Here is a 19732-nt window from a genome sequence, read left to right on the forward strand (position 1 = left end):
TCACCTTTCTTCTTGCTGTTTTTTATTTGCTTGTGTTTTTTCTTTCTCTTTTTTTCCTTTTAATCTGATTTTTTTTTGCATAGTATGATGAATATGGAAATATGTTTAAAAGAATTATACATGTTTAACCTATATCATATTGTTTGCTGTCTTGAGGAGGGAAAGAGAGTGAGAGAGGGAAAAATTTGGAACACAAGATTTTTTAAGGTGGATGTTGAAAACTATGTTTGTGTGTATTTGGAAAAATAAAATACTACTTTTTTTAAAAAATTAATTAAATAAAATAAATATTATTGTTCATATTCACTTTCCCTGAAACACATAGATGATCTTGAGCTCTAACATTGTCATAATTTGCTTTCTAATCTTTATTAAAAGTTGTTTTCTTGCTATCCAGGATTTAGCTTTTACTTAGTCAATCTATACATAGTCACAATATGCATATTTTCTTGAAGCATGAAGTGTGATTATAAAACAATAAACTTTTTCTCCAGTGCAATGGAATAGTAAATGACTCACCTAAACACTGGCTTTTATTCCTTCCATTGATTAGCAAAAATGCTACCCCAAAAAATTAGTTTCATTTCACTAACTAATTTTTCCCTTATTCCCACCATTTCTGCCACTTAACCATTTACTTCTTTACTGTTAAAATAGGAATAGACATAACAACTAATTCCCTTTCTCTCATCTATCTTCAGCCTCCTCTTGTTTGTTTACTGGAGCCCAGCTATCCTCCAATAAATAAATAAAAAATTGAAAACTTCTAAGGTCGAGAAAGATATTGAGAAAGCTTCCATTTCCCCTTAGAGGAAGATTCTAGCTATGGACTCCCACTGACAGAAAGTATTTTCTAACTTATCATGTGTGGACTGTTTTATGAGGTAAAACCTAATGAGTTTGTGAGGGAGAAATGCAAGCTGTTTTGCCAAACACAAAAACAGAGCAAATGACATTTACCTTATTGTATGCATGGGAAACCATCTAATGGGTAATGAAAGAAGCACTCCATTGTTACATAACAAAACTGGAAATTAAAAAGTATAGCTACCTGGGAAATGTAAAGAATTTATAAGCACAATGATTTTAGAAGAGATTATTTATAAGCCATTTCCCAATTGACAAATGGTCAAAGGATAAGAATAGACAATTTTCAGACAAAGAGATTAAAGCCATTTCTAGTCATATAAAAATGCTCTAAATCACTATTTATTAGAGAAATGTAAATTAAGACAACTCTGAGATACCACTTCACACCTCTCAGAATGGCTAAAATGACAGGAAAAGATGATAAATGTTGGAGGGGATGTGGGAAAACTAGGACACTAATACATTAATTGTTGGTGGAGTTGTGAACTGATCCAACCTTTTTGGATAGCAATTTGGAACTATGCCCAAAGGGCTATAAAACTGTGCATATCCTTTAATCTACTCATGTCTCTACTGGGTCTATATTTCTAAAGAGATCATTTTTTAAAAAGAGGAAAAGATTTACATGTGCAAAAATGCTTGTAATAATCCTTTTTGTAGTAGCAAGGAACTAGAAATTGAGTGGATATCTATCAGATACGAAATGGCTGAATAAGATGGTATATGGATGTTATGAAATGTTATTGTTCTCCAAGAAATGCTCAGAAGACTGATTTCAGAAAGGCCTAAAAGAGTTACATGAACTGATGCTAAGTGAGGTGATTAGAACCAAGAAAACATTGTACATGGCAACAAGATTATATGATGATCAACTGTCATGGACTTGGCTCTTTTCAACGATAATGTGATCAGGGCAATTCCAATAATCTTGTGATAGAGAGAGCCATCCGCATTCAGAGAGAGGATTATGAGACTAAATGTGGATCAAAACATAGGATCACCTTTTGTTGTTGTTGTTGGTTGCTTGCTAATTTTTTTCATTCTCATTTTCACCTTTTGACCTATTTTTTCTTGTGCAGCATGATAAACGTGGAAATATGTTCAGAAGAATTGCACATTTAATCTCTATTGGATTACTTCCTCTTTAGAGGAGATGGGAAGTAGTTAGTAATAGTAAATAGTAGTAGCAATAGTAGTCATGGTAATAGTTGTAGTCATAGTTGTGCTGATACCGGTGGTGGCAATGGTAGTAGTAATAGTGATGATAATAGTGGTGGTAGTGGTTGTGGCGATGCTGGCAGAATGGTAATGGTGGTGATGGTGGTGGTGGTGGTGGGAGTAATCATCATAGTAGTAGCATAGTAGCAGCAGCAGCAGCAGCAGCAGTAGTAATAGCAGCAGCAACAGCAGCACAAGGGCAGCCAATGCAAAGACAGACATTGGATATGAAATATTCCGTTAGAGCATCTAATTTGGACAGATCATGGAATGCAGGAGGAGAAGCAATGTATAATGATATTAAAAAGAGAAGTTAGAGTCAAGTTTTGAAATATTATTAAAGGTAAACAAATACTCCATCCTAGAAAAAAGAAGCAGCCAAATGGAGTTAACTGAGTGGGAGAATGACATATTGAAATCTGTAACATTAGTGAGTAGAATAAATTGGAGTCAGGAGAGATTTGAGGAAGGAAAACTAATTTGAAGATAATCATAATGAACTTAAAAGATGATAAGGACTTGAACCAAAATTTGAGTTTGAGTGGTAAAATCTCATATGCTGAACAACTTTTTCTTCTGGACTGAAAAGGAAAAATAAAATGCCTAATAAGGAATTAACGCAAAACAAGAGGGACATAAGAGAATACCTAGCTCCCTTTGATGAAAGAAGCATCCTCCATATTGACAGAATTGGAATATAAGATTGCTAAACTATCCTGAGAAATCAATGAACAATCATTAATAACAAAAGAAATAATTATATTATTTAACTAATTGAACTTAATTGTAAAAGGACAAATAACCAAATTCAAGAAAAAACAAAAAGGTGAATAACAAGAACAAGAAGAAAGGAAGGGAATCCAGTCTAGAAGCCATAGAACATTGGATTTGACTTCAATTCCTAGCAAAATTTGGAATTTCTAGAACATATTATCAAAGTAATAATGAATAGATAGTAGAAAAGGAAATCATGACAAGGAAGAGCCAGTATGGATTCACCAAGAACAAGACATGCCAGAAAAAAGTGCATTTTATTCATTAATAAGATATGTACACAGGTATACCATGATAATATAACAGATTTAGTTCATCTAAACTTTAGCAAATTATTTGCAAGTCTTTCATGTTGTTTTGTTTAAATTGTTCAGAGACCTGACAAAATGACCAAAAATTAGGTGAATGTAGAAGAAGTTGAATAGCTGGACACAAAAAGTACTTCAGTGTCAGTTTAGAAGGAAGAATTAGGTGGAAAGCACAGGGATTTTTACTTGGCCTGTGTTAGTTTACATTTTTTTTCAACCAAGATCATAAAGACCTTCAAGATCACACAATATAAAAATCAACTGAAAGAAGTAGACACAGTTATCCTGAAGAGAAGACTTAGGGACCATAGCAGTTGTTTTCATATATTTTAAGAATTGTTTAGTGGAATAGACTTCTTTGTTTAGCTCCAGTGACAAGGAGAAATTTACTAATAAGTTGAGCTATCTATAAGTAGTGTGGACTACCTTTAGATGAAATTGCTTTACCCTCATTAGAGGTTTTCAAGAAAGCTGGCTGATCTTCTATCAGGTTTGCTGAGTTCTTAAACAAAGATGAACTGTACTAAATGCTTTCTGAAGTCTTGTCCAATTTAGAGATTCTGGATTTTTTTGAATCAGAGTAGATTAGCTCTAAAAGTCTTGTAGTTCTAAATACTAATATACTTTAATCGGCCCAGCAATGGCACAGGATTCTGTGTGCATTCTTATTGTGATATATAATAATTTCTTAGTCTCAAACTCTTATGCCTTGATTACAAGTGTCAGAATATAATTGGGTTGATTAAACCTTGGGTCTCTTATGTAAAATTCAAGACATGAGAAATCTAAAAACATTTTCATTGCCATGTACATAGTAAATGATCAACGAATATGTACAGAGTGAATGAACTAAAGGAATGTTCACTAATGGATTTAATCAGGGCAGAACAATATTAAATAAACAAAATATATTATTAATTTTCATAATAGAAGTATGATGAGGATCCTAATTGACCTGAAGCAAGGAATTAGCAAAAATAAATGAATAAACTAAAAATGAGGAAACCTGGGGCTTAGTTCTAACTGAGGCCCTGATAAACTATGTAACTAGGAGAAGACTTTAACTTTCTAGGTTTTAAGTTCCTCATCCTAAAATGAAGATTATGGACAAAGACCCTTATGAATAGCTTTTTTAGGAATTTGTTATTTGCCCCCCCCCCACCATTACTAGATAAACAACATCCACAGAGTCACAATATTTACCAATTAATATTTTTCTAAAGAATGAGATTAGAAGGCAATAAACTTTTGTCCCAAAGCAATGTTAACAGGTAATAAATTATATTTTGTAGGTGTTCAAAAAATCAATAGTCCTGCTCCAATAGTCAGCCACCATGTCAACCTAGCTCTTTTAATGTTTTACAGCAAAATACTATTCTCACATTTTCAAGATATATGAAAGGGGGAAAAAATAAACTTCCATAGGAAAGAAATTGACTTTGAAAAACAAATTTTGGATTCAAACAAAAACATTAAAATGGGGTCCCTTCACAAAATATCAATTCACAGAACCTTAAATACATGCTAAATAATTAACACAAAATTAACTGAATTATGCTTTACCTTAGAATTGTCTGCAAAAACTGTGCCAAAACCTGGAGCCCATACTTAGGATGTAAGTTGCTTGTTCGTAGACCTGGCAATGAATGTAGGAAGTTCCAAAAGTAGGGTTGATGATGAAGGTATTCTATTTTAGATATGAGTGTTTCAGTCTTATTAAGATCCTCCTTGGAAGAAAAATAAAGTATCTTGTAAAGTTTGCCACTTTTAAGCTACCAAGCAGGGAAAAGAAAGAAAGTTAGCAAGGCATATTATTTGGTACAGAGTTTGATTTTTTAGAATAACCAGTTTTGTAATCTTTTCAAAATAAGCAACGAGGATTGCTGTGACTTTTTTTTACAAGGTCATATTGCCTCTTTGTTATCAGTGTTTTCTTTTCTAGATATTCATTAAGCTTTCCTTTGAAGATATTTTCTAGACATTTACCAGGAATAAAAGTCAAGATCACTGGCATATAAAATTTACATATTTTCTTTAAAAAAAAGAACCAGGAAAACCTTTGCCCTTCTTTAATCTTATGATGGCATCTTTTTTGTGCTCAGTCTTTCAAAGACCAAGGACAGTAAGTCAATAATCATATGCAGCAGTTTTTTTTTTTTTATGAACTAAGATACAGTTTACCAGAGCATTAAAACTTAAATTTAGAGCATCTAGGTACATCTTCCTTTCTCTCAAATCATTTTAGGTTTTAACTCCCAAATACTCACTTTATTCTGTCCTTTTCAGCCTAAGTATTAGCTTCCTTAAAAGAAAAAATATGACTCTAGACAGACTTTGAACTGTATGGGGCAATTGGGTTGCACAATAATTAGTGCACTGGTCTTGAAGTCGGGAAGACCCAAGTTCAAATCTAGCTCCAAACATTTATTAGTGACCCTGGGCAAGTCAATCTTACCAAGAAAACAAAAGAAATTGAATTGTACTCCAACTCAAAAGAATAGTTCTTATCATAGTCTTAATGTCTTCCTTTTCCAAATCCAACTAAGAATAAAATAAAACAAAATATTTTCATCATTTATGGCTTTACTCTCCTGAATATGTTCAACGTTTAATACTCCTGACACTGTTCTTACAGTACCAGCAATGTTTTTGTATGTATCTTCCATTACCCAATTTTGTTTCTAGTTTTCTCTAACCATTTTTTCTAATCCCAGTTGTTTGATGAATTCCCTGTACACAGATACTGGCCCTTTTAGACAACTAGCCTTTTATCCTTTCCTGGAATTGTTTCTAATCATATCTTCAGGAATTCATCATTATGGCTGCATCAGTTCACACCTCTATTAGCAGTTCATTAATATACTTGTTTTTCACAGATCAACCCTGTTGCCTTTGCCACTTTCATTCTAAGAGAAACAAAAATAACACCTGCTTGGTTTTTTTTTTGTTTTTGTTTGTGAGACCTTTATGCTTTAATACATTAGCAAATTTTATAAATATGTCATGTATAATTGAGATACAGATATATTCCATTCTATTACCATTCAATAATTTTCAGAAGTCTCAAATCTAACTTTTCTCAAGTATATTCCATTTTTCTATTTTTTTGTTTTGCTTTATTTGGGTCTAAGAGGGATAATTTGAGTTGCTACACTATTATTATTTTACTCATTTACCCTTATAACTCATGAAACATTTCATTTAAGTATTTAGATGCTGTTTTTTTATATATCTATATGTATATATTGGTATAATTTCATTATCTATGATACTTCCCCATTAATCTTTTTTAATTAAATATATTTTTGCTATTGTTTTGTCTGAGATTGTGACTGTCCTCTTATTTAACTTTATATTTATCTGTTCCAAGTATGTTTCTTGTAACCAATATAATGTTGCATATTACTTTCTAATCCATTTCGCTGTATCTTCCATTTTATGAATGAATTTATGCCATTAACATTCACAGTTACAATTGTTATTCTTTTTTATTTCTCTCGATCTTATTCTCTTATACATTTCTTTATCTTTTTTCTACTTCTTTTTAAAGCAAAGTATTATAAGAGAGAAAAAGAAAAAAATAATAAGAGAAAAAAGAGAAAAGTCTAGATTTGACATAATCTTATGCTTCTATTCCCTTGACCTTCCTTTTGCCTTACTAAAAGCCTAATAACAAGTTTTTAACCCTCTTTCTTTTATTTATTTTTAAATACCTCCTCAAAATCTACTTTCTATGATAAGAGTTTCCTTAGCTTAAAACCAATTTCTCTTTTAAGATACTTACTCTCTTATTCTTCCTTTTCCCTGTTGAGTGGAATGTATTTATCAATTTCTGTTTATACACACCAATTTAATGAGATTTTCCCCCAATACTTCCTCTCTTTTATTTCCCCTAGTATATTTTCTTCACTCTTTTTCTATTCTCTTTTTTTAAATTTTATTTTTAATTAATGGAATAAACATGTATTTCCAAAACAATATAATTTTTAAAAAGATGATTGCTCTGAAACTGCAATTCTGCTATGCACAACTTGCTATCTCATATACAATAAAGTTATCATGCAAATTTCTTTTTTTCTTTCCTTCCCCCTTGCCTTAGAGATGGCCATCATTAGAAACAAATAGGGGTGTGTGTGTGTCTGTGTGTGTGTGTGTATAAAATAATTCTTTACATAATTATATTTATTACTTCTTTCTGTGGATGCAGGTAACATCTTTCTTCATATGTCCTTTATACTTAATTTGGATATTTATAATAGTCAAAATGATTCATTCACTAAAAGTTGTTTTTAAAAACAATATTGCTATTACTGTATACAATGTTTTCTTTGTTCTGCTCTTCATTATCTTTAATTTCTTCTACTTAATATCCACACTTTCAACATGTGTATTTAAATTTGGTAGAAATCCTTGGACATTTTTCTATCTCAACTTGCTTCTCAGTTTAAAACTCTTTAGATTAGTTTTGCAATACACAACTCTTTTAGCAGCCCTTCTTAAGTATAATCCACAATATGTCTTAAGTTTTAAGGACAATTCATATATATATGCGTGTCTATACATATATGTATACACTAAGTTTTAGTCCAGTGAATTCTTTAAATGTGTATATATATTTTAGGTTTAATTTAGTTTAACTCTGAAATTTGTATAAAATGTTAACATAATGAAATCAGTACATTCTAAAAGGAAAAGCACCAGATTTGTAATCAGAGAATATAAATTTGCCTGCTGACACTGACTCTGTCACTTACTATGACTGTGAGTAAGGGAACTACTTTTCTGTACCTTAGTTTTCTCATTTGTAAAGTAGAAATGTTATATTTACCCTACATGTCTTATAGAATTCTCATACAGAAGGTTTTTATTAGTTTTGAAACACCATGTAAATCTGAATTATTTGGGGGATCATTTTTAAAGAACTTTTAAGTTTCTACAATACTAAACTCATTGAAAGAGAAATACTCTATACTACATTACTAAATTTCTGTGTATAGTCATGGCTGCCCACAAATAGGAAGCTAGAAAGATTGAGTGGGGCAAAAGCAGAGAAATAAATGTAAAATGAAGAAGAGAAAAGTAATGGATTCAAAGTTAATAATTATCTTTGCATCTAGCTTTTGCCAGTACTAACAGGAGTTTTTATTACTCACATCAGTGTCAGGCTTCGGAAAATAACATGGTAGTACTTTACAAATAGTTAGTTTTAACCATTCTAGTGTCAGGAAAGCAGTTCTTTACAGGCCCTGAGATTTAATCACTCAAGTTCTTAAACACCATCTTCTAATGAGCTAGACTTTAGTTCAACCACTCACTTTACCACTCAAATCATTACACTCATTCCGTTTCCTTCATCAGAGAGCTATGCTGATGAGTCAGCATGAATAAATAAATGAATGAAAAAATGAAAAGACAAGTATTAAATATTTACTATGTTCCAGATACTTTACTTAGCAATGGAAAAACAAATACAGGGTTCAAAATAATAATTATGTTCTATTTTTTAAAATTATGTTCCAATTTTTTAAAGAAATACATATAAAGAAGTAGTATTTAGGGAAGGGTGTTTTGGCTAAGGAAATGACAAGGATGGTGGATAAAATGGGATTTTTTTCATGTATTATTTTTCATGATTTATAGGATTGATTTAATTATAGTTCTCATAATCAGAGGTAGAACTGGAGAAAGGTAGGTATGGGGCAATGAAGATGGTCAAAGAGGAAATAGCAATCAGTAACTAAAATGGGAGCTGAATGTCCAGACTGGAGACACAGAATTGAGTGAAGATATATTGCATAAAGATGATTGCAGAGTATGGATTCAGAGACACAAAGTCTTGGACCTTCCTGGTGCTAGAAATATATGAGGAAATGGTGTTGGGAAATGGGGGATGAAAGATAGGTTCCCATTGTAAATAGAATGCTGGAGCTGGAATCAGGAAGACTTGACAGAATTTCATTTCAGACATTTAGTAATTGTGTAACCAAGAGCAAACTCTTTCAACCTCAATTTCGTTATCTATAATTTAAGGATAATGATAGCACCAACCTCAAAAGGTGATTGTGAGAATCAAATGAATCTAACACATGAACTCTTTTTCAAACCTTAATCTTTATATAAATGCTAGCTATTCTCCTCTTTAAATAATCGTTCTATAATTTACCTTGCATGACATTTTTAATATATGCCCTTTTGCTTTAACATAATGTCACTTTATTGAATTCTGCCTTAGAGTTGGTATCATAGGAAAAATAGGGCTCATGAGCAGTAGTTTTAAATAGATGATGAACCCTAATAGATTCTAAAATCCTGAATATAACTCTTGGATGATACTCTTATTATAATTTAACTTTCCCTTGATGACCATTTCAGGGAATGAATTATTAAGATGTGCTGAAGATGTCATTTTTGGTGGAGGTGGATACAATATAACTAGTATAGAAGGGACATAACAAAGAAATTCTTGACTGTCTTTCTGATGCCAGTTTGCTTTTTGGCTTTGAGCCTCTTTCTCACAAAGATGGAATGAAGTAAGGCCATCTATCCATTAAACTAATTAGCAAATCAAAGGCTGAAGCAAATGATTTTTTGGTATGCACATGAATTATTGTGATATGCTGAAGATGAAGATAAAGGGTAGCTGTATTCTTGTTCTCCAAAAAACGTACAGCTTTATTGTTGCTTCTGTCAGTCTTTTGCCTTATCAGTACTATTAAAATATCTGTTTCTGTTATTGAACAATAGAGCACAAAATTGCTCTATTGCAAAGTATCTTAAATGTAGGTTACAACTCCATATAGGGTCTCATAACTGAATGTGGAGATTGCAAAATTGTGACTTAGTAAATGTTTGATTTATATATTTATTTTTTATACTTACATAGATGGGGTCACATAAATATTTCTGGGGGGGAAGGAATTGCAATTGGAAAATGTTTAAGAAGATGGTCAACTTACATCCCATCTTCTAAGTATCTTTCACTTTTTGTCTGTGACATGTGAAGTCAGTCTGTCTTTCCCTCTCCCTCTCTTCCTCTCACCCTCTCTTCCTCTCTCCCTCTCAGGCTCTCCCTTCCTCCCTCCCTTCCTCTTTAATTCTTTCTCTCTGAATCTTTCTCCTCCCCATCCTTCTTTCTCCCTCCTTCCCATTTTAAGAATTTATGTTCAGATGTTTAGGGAATGGCTTAGTATCAGTATCAGAAGAATTAATGAGCTATAAAGGAAAGTACTGGACTGGGAGGCAATGGAGCTGGGTTTTGGCCCTGACTGTAATTTATTTTTCTCTATGTCTCATTTTCCTGATTTTCAAAATGAGAGGGCTGGACTGGATAATTTGTAAAAGTCTTTTCTAACTCCAACATTAAATGATTGATTAAAGAATTAATCTGTGATGACACTTCTACTGACATGAGAGACATAGCTTCCTCTAAATTCTCCTTCATGTTTGATTTTGAACAGAATTCTAGACATAAACAATATTAAAAACTGTATCTTCAAAATTATAATGGATTAAAAGAGCTATATGGTATCTGTCTGATATTCCAGCTTTATTTTAAAATTTCTTCTGTGACAACATCTCACAGTCTGAATAATTCTCTTGTCCAGAGATTGGCTAAGTGAGATATTACTAGGAAACAAGGAAAGAGTAAAATATATTCCTAGTCACTAACCTAGTCTGCTTCATTAGGTCAGACTCTACAATGATCTAGTAATGCAACAGTTTTTCAACCCTCTGGCAAGCCTATAAAACTGATCTTTCATTGCTGATATAAAAAGATGATAGGATATATAAAATAGGTTAATAAATCTTAAAATTCATAAATTAATAGTTGTAAAGTGTTGGCATTAGTTTGTGCTCTGAAATCAAAAAGCAAAGCACCTGTGTAAGACTAAAGTAATGAAATTTCCCAATCACCACATAATTTATTTTGTGGGAACCTACAGAATTTACACATGCAAAATTCAACTTGCCCTTATCACTCTCAAACCCAGAATGCTTTGATTCATTGGCAACTGACAAAGTAAAAGTTAATGAATATTGCCAGAAGAGCCCAATTACATTAGCATTGTAAACTTGTTCCAGAGAAAGAATACAAACAAAATGAGCTCTCAGAAGAAAGCAGACAACCCTCCTCAACTTGTCAAACAACATAAGCAAACCATTTTGGTACTAGACATGTTCACTAATGACAGAGCTGATCTGCACTATGGTTTTTATTGCATTTCTCCCAGTCAGTCAATAGGAATTTGCTACACACATCCTAAATGCCAAGTGCTACATCAAGCACTGCAGAAACTCAGAAAGAAAAATAGCACTACTTGTTTTTGAGGAATTCGCAGTGTAATGAAGAGACTACATGTAAACAATTATGTAAAAAGAAGCTCTCTGAAGATTAAGCTGGGGATAATCAATAGAGGGAAGGCAGTATAATTAAGAGGGAGTCAGGAAATGTTTGCTGAAAAAGGTGGAATATTAACTCAGACTTCAAGGAAACTAGAGTAGCCAGGAAATGGAGATGAAGAAGAGAGATCAGATTCATAGGACAAACATTGAAAATGCTGGGGGCTCAAAAGATAGAGGAACAACAAAGTGGGCAGTGACATTGCATTGAAGAATATGTAAATATAAAATCTAAGAATGAAGAGGGGATCCTGAAACTCTGAAAATCCTTAAAGGAGAAAATCTCCTTCAATTCTGCCTCAGTGAGGGGATTCCACCCCAAGCACAAACAATTTCATTTTTGTTATCTGAGTGGGGTTGGCTCAGTCCTGAAACTCATTGAATTCAATTCAAATTCTAGCCCTAGCTGAAACCCAGGGAGGAGCCAACTTGGGACTCCATCCATGGGCCCCCTTAACTAAATCTCTCATTATAAAAAGAGCCAAACTAAAATCCTCTCTTTGCAGAGGTTCCAAACATGCTAGCTATATTATGCTTGGTATCCCAAGGAGCCTCTGTCCACTAGAATAATGTTTCCAGTGCTATCCTCTCTTTACCCTCACCTATTTCCTAACTAGACTTCAACCTTACTTCCAATCCTCATAATAAACCTCTTTTATCAATCTAGGTTTTTGGGTCTGTAAATTCCTTTACAGAGAACTTCTTGTGCCACCAGAAAGGAGTCCCCAAAACTCCCTACCCTTGCACCAAAACCCTGAACCCCAAACCTGCCACTAGACCTCATTTAACTCCCTGACCACCAGAAACCCTAATGTCATTTGGGTTCCCCAAATCTAAACATCATCAAGAATAGAAAGATTTGGTGGGGGGGGAGAGGACAATTTATGAAGAACTTTGATGTCAAACAAAAATTTTTATATTTGATCTCATAGGTTATAGGGAACTATGGAGTTTATTGAGTAGGAAAATGATGTGATCATAGGATTTTAGGAAGATTACTTTGATAGCTGAGTAGATAGATATGGGAGTTGAAAGAGTAAAGAATCAAAGATCTTGAGCATTTTTTCTACCACCCTGTCACTATAATCTGTGGCAATTATTACATTTTTGTTTCATGAGAAAGTTGTTAACTATCTCCATTTTCTGAATATCTAGTCTTCATTCCTCTTTCTAGTTGTTGACAATATGACCACCAAAACATCTGAGTACCTTCTTCCATTACCAATGTCAACTATTTTATTGTTTCTACTTACTTCCACTTATCTTTCATTTCTACTCAACCTCTTGCTATTTCTTCCACATTTCTTCACTTATATACAAGAAAATGACTAACAAAGCACAACTTCCTATAGCAAAGTAAGAGACCACAGCTTTGTTAGCTATGGGGCTTGGACTCTGAGAACATATTCATTTATTGCCCTGTGCTAAAGAGTCATTTCTTCACAGTCAACGACATTTCAGCATAGTATTTTGATTGGGTTTGTTTTTTTTTAATTTTGAATTCTTGGGGGATCAGTCTATTTCAAATACATTCCAGAAACCTAAAGGTTGTTTTCCAAATGACTGATTTAGTGTATATGTTTGATAGTTGGTGTTTTCTCTTAAACTGATAGCATATGTAAAGTTAATGTTTGGTTAAAATACTCCTATTTGCTAAATCTCCACCTATTTACTAAACCTCCTCCTTTAAGCTAAGATCTAATTTCCTAACAATATAATAGCTCTATTACCTTTAGATAATGTCTGTGAAATGATTTTTCATTGATGGCCCAAAAAGTTGACATATCAAAAACCTGTATTACTATGATTTATTTTATTTTATTTTTTGATTTTTTTTAAGTTTTATTTAGCTTTATTTTTTTATTATAACTTTTTATTGACAGAATCCATGCCTGGGTAATTTTTTTTACAACATTATCCCTTGCACTCTTCTGTTCCAACTTTTCCCCTCCCTCCCTTTACCCCCTCCCCCAAATGGCAAGCAGTCCTATACAAGTTAAATATGTCACAGTGTATCCTAGATACAATATATGTGTGCAGAACCGAACAGTTATCTTGTTGCACAGGAAGAATTGGACTCACAAGGTAAAAATAACCTGGGAAGAAAGATAAAAATGCAAGCAGTTTACATTACATTGTTCTTTCTTTGAGTATAGCTGCTTCTATCCATCCTTGGTCAATTGAAACTAAGTTAGATCTTCTCTTTGTCGAAGAAATCCATTTCCATCAGAATACATCCTCATACAGTATCGTTGTTGAGGTATACAATGATCTCCTGGTTCTGCTCATTTCACTTACCAATTACTATGATTTTAAAAAGAGGATTTTGTTTGCTTGGCATTCTTGGGCAGGACAATAGCTCTGATCAAAAAGGTTATCTATCCCTAGCATTAAGTTCAGGGGGAGGCCAAAAATGCTGATGTGAACTTGCCAGTGCTCCCAGATAACACCAAAAATGAGACCAGCCAGTGAACCAAAGCTCCAGGAGCAAGTCTTTAATTGTGTTAAATAAACCCAAAGTAGGGTCTGCACCCTAGAAAATCCAGTTATATTAATCAGATCATGATCTAAATAAAAACCACTTAAGGTCTATTAAAAACTTATACCTCCCTGGCCTAAGCTGCCCCTGAGGTCCTTAGATAATACAACATTCAACACCCAGGGAAAGCAAACCAGGACAATACAAGGCCTTGCCATTCTATCAAAAAATTCTTAGAAGCTGGCCTTAACACAAAGTCCCAATCTGCAGAAAAGATAATAAGAATTAGTAAACAAACTGACAAAAAGTCACAAATTTTTATGGTTATCAGAGATCTCACAAATTCAGAAAAGTATTAAAACTTCAAAATATCCACAAACAAAGCCTAAAAGTAAAGTATAACTTGGTCACAAGGACAATTTACATTCCTAGAGAAAATGAATCAAGAAATTTGAGGTTTTTTTAAAATTTTTAAAACGATGCTACAAAAGAAATGAGAGTGCAAGACTAAAGAATTTGAACTATAAAGGAAAGTAAGATTTAATCAGCTTTAGTACAAAAGACATAAATCCATACCTTAGTAACAGATTCTTTAAAAATTAGAATGGAACAAATGGAATTTAATGACTTTCATAAGATAATCTTTAGAAGATTGAAACTTTATAAGTCTGGGGGGAAAAAGATCATAAGCTATCTCTAATCAAAACTAACCTGAAAAACAAATCAAAGAACTATAATTTAAGAATCACTATACTAAGTGAAATGAGCAGAACCAGGAGATCATTATACACAGCAACAATAAGACTATATGATGATGAATTCTGATGGACGTGGCTCTTTTTAACAATGAGATGATTCAAACCAGTTCTACTTGTGCAGTGATGAAGAGAGAGAACCATGGGAACATGTTTTTTTTTTTTTAGAACACAACATAACATTTTCACTCTCTCTGTCATTATTTGCTTGCATTTTGTTTTCTTTCTTAGTTTTTCTTTTTCTTCCTTCTTTATCTGATTTTTCTTGTACAGCAAGATAACTGTATAAATATGTATACATATATTGAATTTAACACGTATTTCAACATATTTAACATGTATTGGACTACTTGCCAGCTAAGGGAGGGGGTGGAGGAAAGGGAGGGAAAATTTGAAACAAAAAGCTTTGCAAGGGTCAATGTTGGAAAAATTACCTATGTATCTTCTTTGTAAGTAAAAAGCTTTAATAAAATAAAATAAAAAAAAAGAATCACTAGTCTACCTGAAAACCATAACTTTCTTTTCCCCCCTGAGGAAATTGGGATTAAGTGACTTGCCCAGGGTCACACAGCTAGGAAGCGTTAACAGTCTGAGACCAGATCTGAACTCAGGTCCTCCTGATTTCAGGGCTGGTGCTCTATCCACTGCCCTACCTAGCTGCCCGTACCATGACCTTTTTTTTTTAAAAGAGCCTAAGTATATTTCCAGAACTCATGAAACAAAACTTTTTAGATATAGAACAAAAGGGCAAATATATTATAAAAGAAATCTATATGAATAAGAAAAAAAATGCCCAATAACACTCAGAATTTACAATATAATGAAATTCTAAATCTTTTACCAAGGAAAAGAAAGGGTTGTGAATTAATCTATATGCCTCTTTAGATCTGAGCTTAAGTCTAGCTCAGGAGATAAAACTGCTTTTTTCAATTAAATATTGTAATATGGGTCAGTTAACTGGCCCAGGATATACAGCATCAGGCCTGAAGTCAGAAGAACCAGAGTTCAAATCCCACCTCAGACACTTATTATTTCCTAGCTGTATGACCCTTATCATTTAATCCTAATTGTATCACAAAAGAAAAAATAAGATATAAAAATTAAATATTGTAATACCATAATGGATTTGTGATCTCAATGATGTAGCAACTCCACTGAACAGAGTAGTTTTATAGCCCATCCAAACCTGCTTATCCTATGAAATTTTAATCCATATCTTTACATTAATCCATCATAGTCTATTCTACATGGTAGGATTTTCCAGTACATTTCTTGACAATGTGTAAATACCAATAAAGCTTAGGGGCTATCAACCAATTAATAAATAATGCATTTATTAAACACAGATTATAAAACCAATAGTGAGCTCAGTACAGAGGAATCAAATAAAAGATAAAAATTTATATATATATATATAATAATATATATACACACACACATACATATATACATGTTTACATATATATGTGTATTTAGGTATTGATGTGGATGTATGGATAGAGTAAGTGTGTATGTGTGTGTGTATACACACATACACACACTATATATATATATATATATATATATATATATATATATATATATAAAATCACTCTATTGTGTATATGTGTCTGTATGCGGGTATGGGTGTGTAAACATGCAAGGCAGATTGACTAAATTTCTAATGAATTTATTTCTTATTAACTTTGGGTGCAAAATGAAATCAACTACTTTATTTACCTCCCCAAGGAGAAATTAATGTTTTTCCTGCAAATTCTTTACATATTAGGGTTTCAATTATAGAAAAAATATCCATATGGACATAGTAGCATATCAGTTCTGGTCATTGGACAAATGTCATTTTTAGTTCGCAAATAGCCTAAATATTTTGTGTTTCTGTATACCTTGTGATACCTTATACCTTATTCCTTATACCATGGTCTCCTTTTCTGACTCGAACAGAAGAAGGCTGCACAGGACTGAGGATTTTTGTTTTGGGTTTTGTTTTCTTTTCTTTTCTTTTTCAATAAAATTGGTCACCATGTCCACAAAGAATATATCACCAAGTAGTCAAACTTTTGATGATGTGCCTCAATAGTTACCAATGATGAATTGTGCCTTTTACTGAAATAATGCTCAAAACATTTCCAACTTGGTAGAATCTGTCAAAATTTTGATTCCATTAGCATGGCTTTCAAGAATCTTCACACCATTTTGAGGTATTAGAGTACATTTTTATAGAAGCATGATGGATAACATAAATTTCAAGGATGCAAAAGGATACTTCACAAGTATGGCTAAGGGAAGAATTCTTAATGAAATAGAGGATACAAAGATCATAAAAGATTAAATGTCTAATTTTTGTGGCACAAGATTAGAAAGTTTTTTTGCATCAAAAAAAGCATAACTAGAATAAAAAGGGAAACTGCCGATTATGAAAATCTCATCAAATTTAATCTTAATCCTTTAAATCTTAATTATCTGATTAAGGTCTATTATCCAAGATATAGATAGATATAGCTATAGATATAGATGATGGAATTATATATACATATATATGTGAGATATAAAAAAGAAGACGCATTCCTCAAGGTATAAATGTCAAAATGTGAGAATGGATAATAAAATTCCTAAAGTCAAGGAGGCCATCAACCTCAGCCTCTTCAGTGACAGGAATTAAAGTAGTACTAAGTACAGCTACCAATTTTTTAAAAAAAATTATAACCTTACAAAGAATCCTCCAAATCATTAATAATAAAAGAAATACAAATAAATGTAACTTTGAGATTTTACTTCACACTAATAAGGCTATCAAATACAATCAAAAATGAAAATGATATATGTTGGAAGGGTTCTGGAAGGGTTGCTATCACTGGGAAAGCAAATATACTAATTAACTTTTGAAACAGGCATTCTTGGGAGAGAAGAAGGATAGAGAGAGAGAGAGAGAGAGAGAGAGAGAGAGAGAGAGAGAGAGAGAGAGAGAGAGATTATATTACAAAATTGTACATACCACTAATCCAATGATATAGTATTTGGGCATATGTCTCAAGAAAGTCAAAGACAAGTGGGAAAATCTAACATTTAACCAAAAAAATATAGCAGTACTTTTTATAAGAGCACATAACTAAAAACAAAGTGGATGGTGCACAGTAAATTTTTTAAGTGATAAAAATGAATAATTCAGAGAATCTTGAAAAATTTTGTGGGAACTTTTATAGAATTGCATAAACAGAATGAGGACCACAATCAAAATAATAACCACAATAATGTGAGTAATACAACACTGTGAGACATCAGAACTCTGACTAATACAGGAGCCAGACTTAATTGTAGAATGACATTGAAATGGGATTTCCCTTTCTTGGCAGAGAGTAAATAGAATATTACTGTCAAATGAGTCATGCTTGTAAAGCATGGCTAGTGTTTTAGTTTGCTTTGCTTAGTTCTGGTTTTCCATTATAAGGGATTTAATTTTAATGGGGATGAAAAGGTTAATGACAATGACATAAGAAAGAATAAACTAATTAAAATCAAATTTTTCCCTTCATTTTTTTCAAATTGAAGCTTCAGTGGTTAAAATAATTACATACATATTTTCCCCCTCATCCTCTTGTTTAGAAGAACATCAAAGTAATGCAGATTTTGCTTGACGTGGGGAACTAAAATCACAAATCATTGCCATTGCATGTTGACTTCAATGAATAACAATTGACCATAAAAAATTCTGACAAGAATAAAGATTTTGTTTGAAAAAATTAAAACATATTTTGAAATTCCATAGTTGAATCACTTGGCAAGTCAGATTTATTCCTCAAATCTAGTTTTGGAGGTAGCATACTGGCCTTGAAATTAGGAAACTTTAGCAATACTTACTATATGGCCATAGATAAATTATGTAACCTCTATAAGCTTCCTTTCCATATAAAAAGAATTAGGAGGACCCAATGATCATTGTACTAATTATCACAAAAGTTATGAATATGAATATATTTACATCTTAAAGTACTATTGTATCATTAGTTTCTTTCCTAAAATATATATAATAAAAACAAATTAAAATTTACACCACAAAGAATTAATTCTACATCATTCCATAAATCCATCTCAAAATTAGTCAAATACTTACCATTGAGAAAGCAGAATTGTGAGAACCTAAAAAAAAAGCATATTTAAGATGTTATTTTTATTCTCAATAAAACTACAAAATTCATTAGACTCTATTATATACTAATACCATGCTAAACATCACAGAAGTTACATAGAAAATATATTAGTCTTTACTCCTACAAGTAGCTATTAAATCTTATTATGTAGCTTATAATTTAATACATAATATCATTAAGAGAAAGTGCCATGTGAATTGCTAAAAATACTATGGTGTATATATGCAATAATATGAATAAAAGGGAGCTTATTGTACACTAAAAAAAAGAATGACTGAGAAATTCAGAGAAATATTAGATTTTTATGAGCTAAAATTGAGTGCAAAAAAAAGAGAGAAACACAAAGTACAATATACATAAGGACAACAACAATATAAATGAACAGATCACTAAAAGGAATCCAAATTGTAAGTATTGGCAATACTATTAAAGATTATAGTTACAGGAAATGGATAATGAAATGTGCTTCCCTTCTCAGACTAGAGAGGAAGAAAGGAAAGAAAGGAAAAGAAGGAAGGAAGGAAAGAAGGAAGGAAAGAAAGAAGAAAAGAAAGAAAGTTTATACAGTCATTATATAGCATTTTTGCTTAGCTATTTTTATGCATAATAAGTAAGAGCTCATTTAGAGGGGAAGAGGGGACAATTTCCAAAAATGACTGAGTCAAAAGAACAGAAATCATCAATAATTAAGAAAAATGTCTCTGTAAATGTCGGGAAAATCACTAAGGATCACAGATTTGGACCTGAAAGGGATCTAATGGACCAAAGGCCTATCTCTTCTTT

General features: G+C 32.3%; 1 protein-coding gene across 1 annotated transcript in view; it reads right to left on the bottom strand.

The window, feature by feature from the left end:
- The window catches only part of ABCA13 (ATP binding cassette subfamily A member 13), a 504928-nt gene that overhangs the window by 427168 nt on the left and 58028 nt on the right, over positions 1 to 19732 (bottom strand). The window contains exons 5-6 of the mRNA XM_031957225.1: positions 18913 to 18938; positions 4734 to 4897 (exon numbers count right to left, since the gene is read on the bottom strand). Of these exons, the coding sequence (XP_031813085.1) occupies positions 4734 to 4897; positions 18913 to 18938 (190 nt within the window). The remainder of the gene's footprint in view (positions 1 to 4733; positions 4898 to 18912; positions 18939 to 19732) is intronic.

This window comes from Sarcophilus harrisii, chromosome 1, assembly GCF_902635505.1.
Source record: "Sarcophilus harrisii chromosome 1, mSarHar1.11, whole genome shotgun sequence".
Lineage (NCBI taxonomy): Eukaryota > Metazoa > Chordata > Mammalia > Dasyuromorphia > Dasyuridae > Sarcophilus > Sarcophilus harrisii.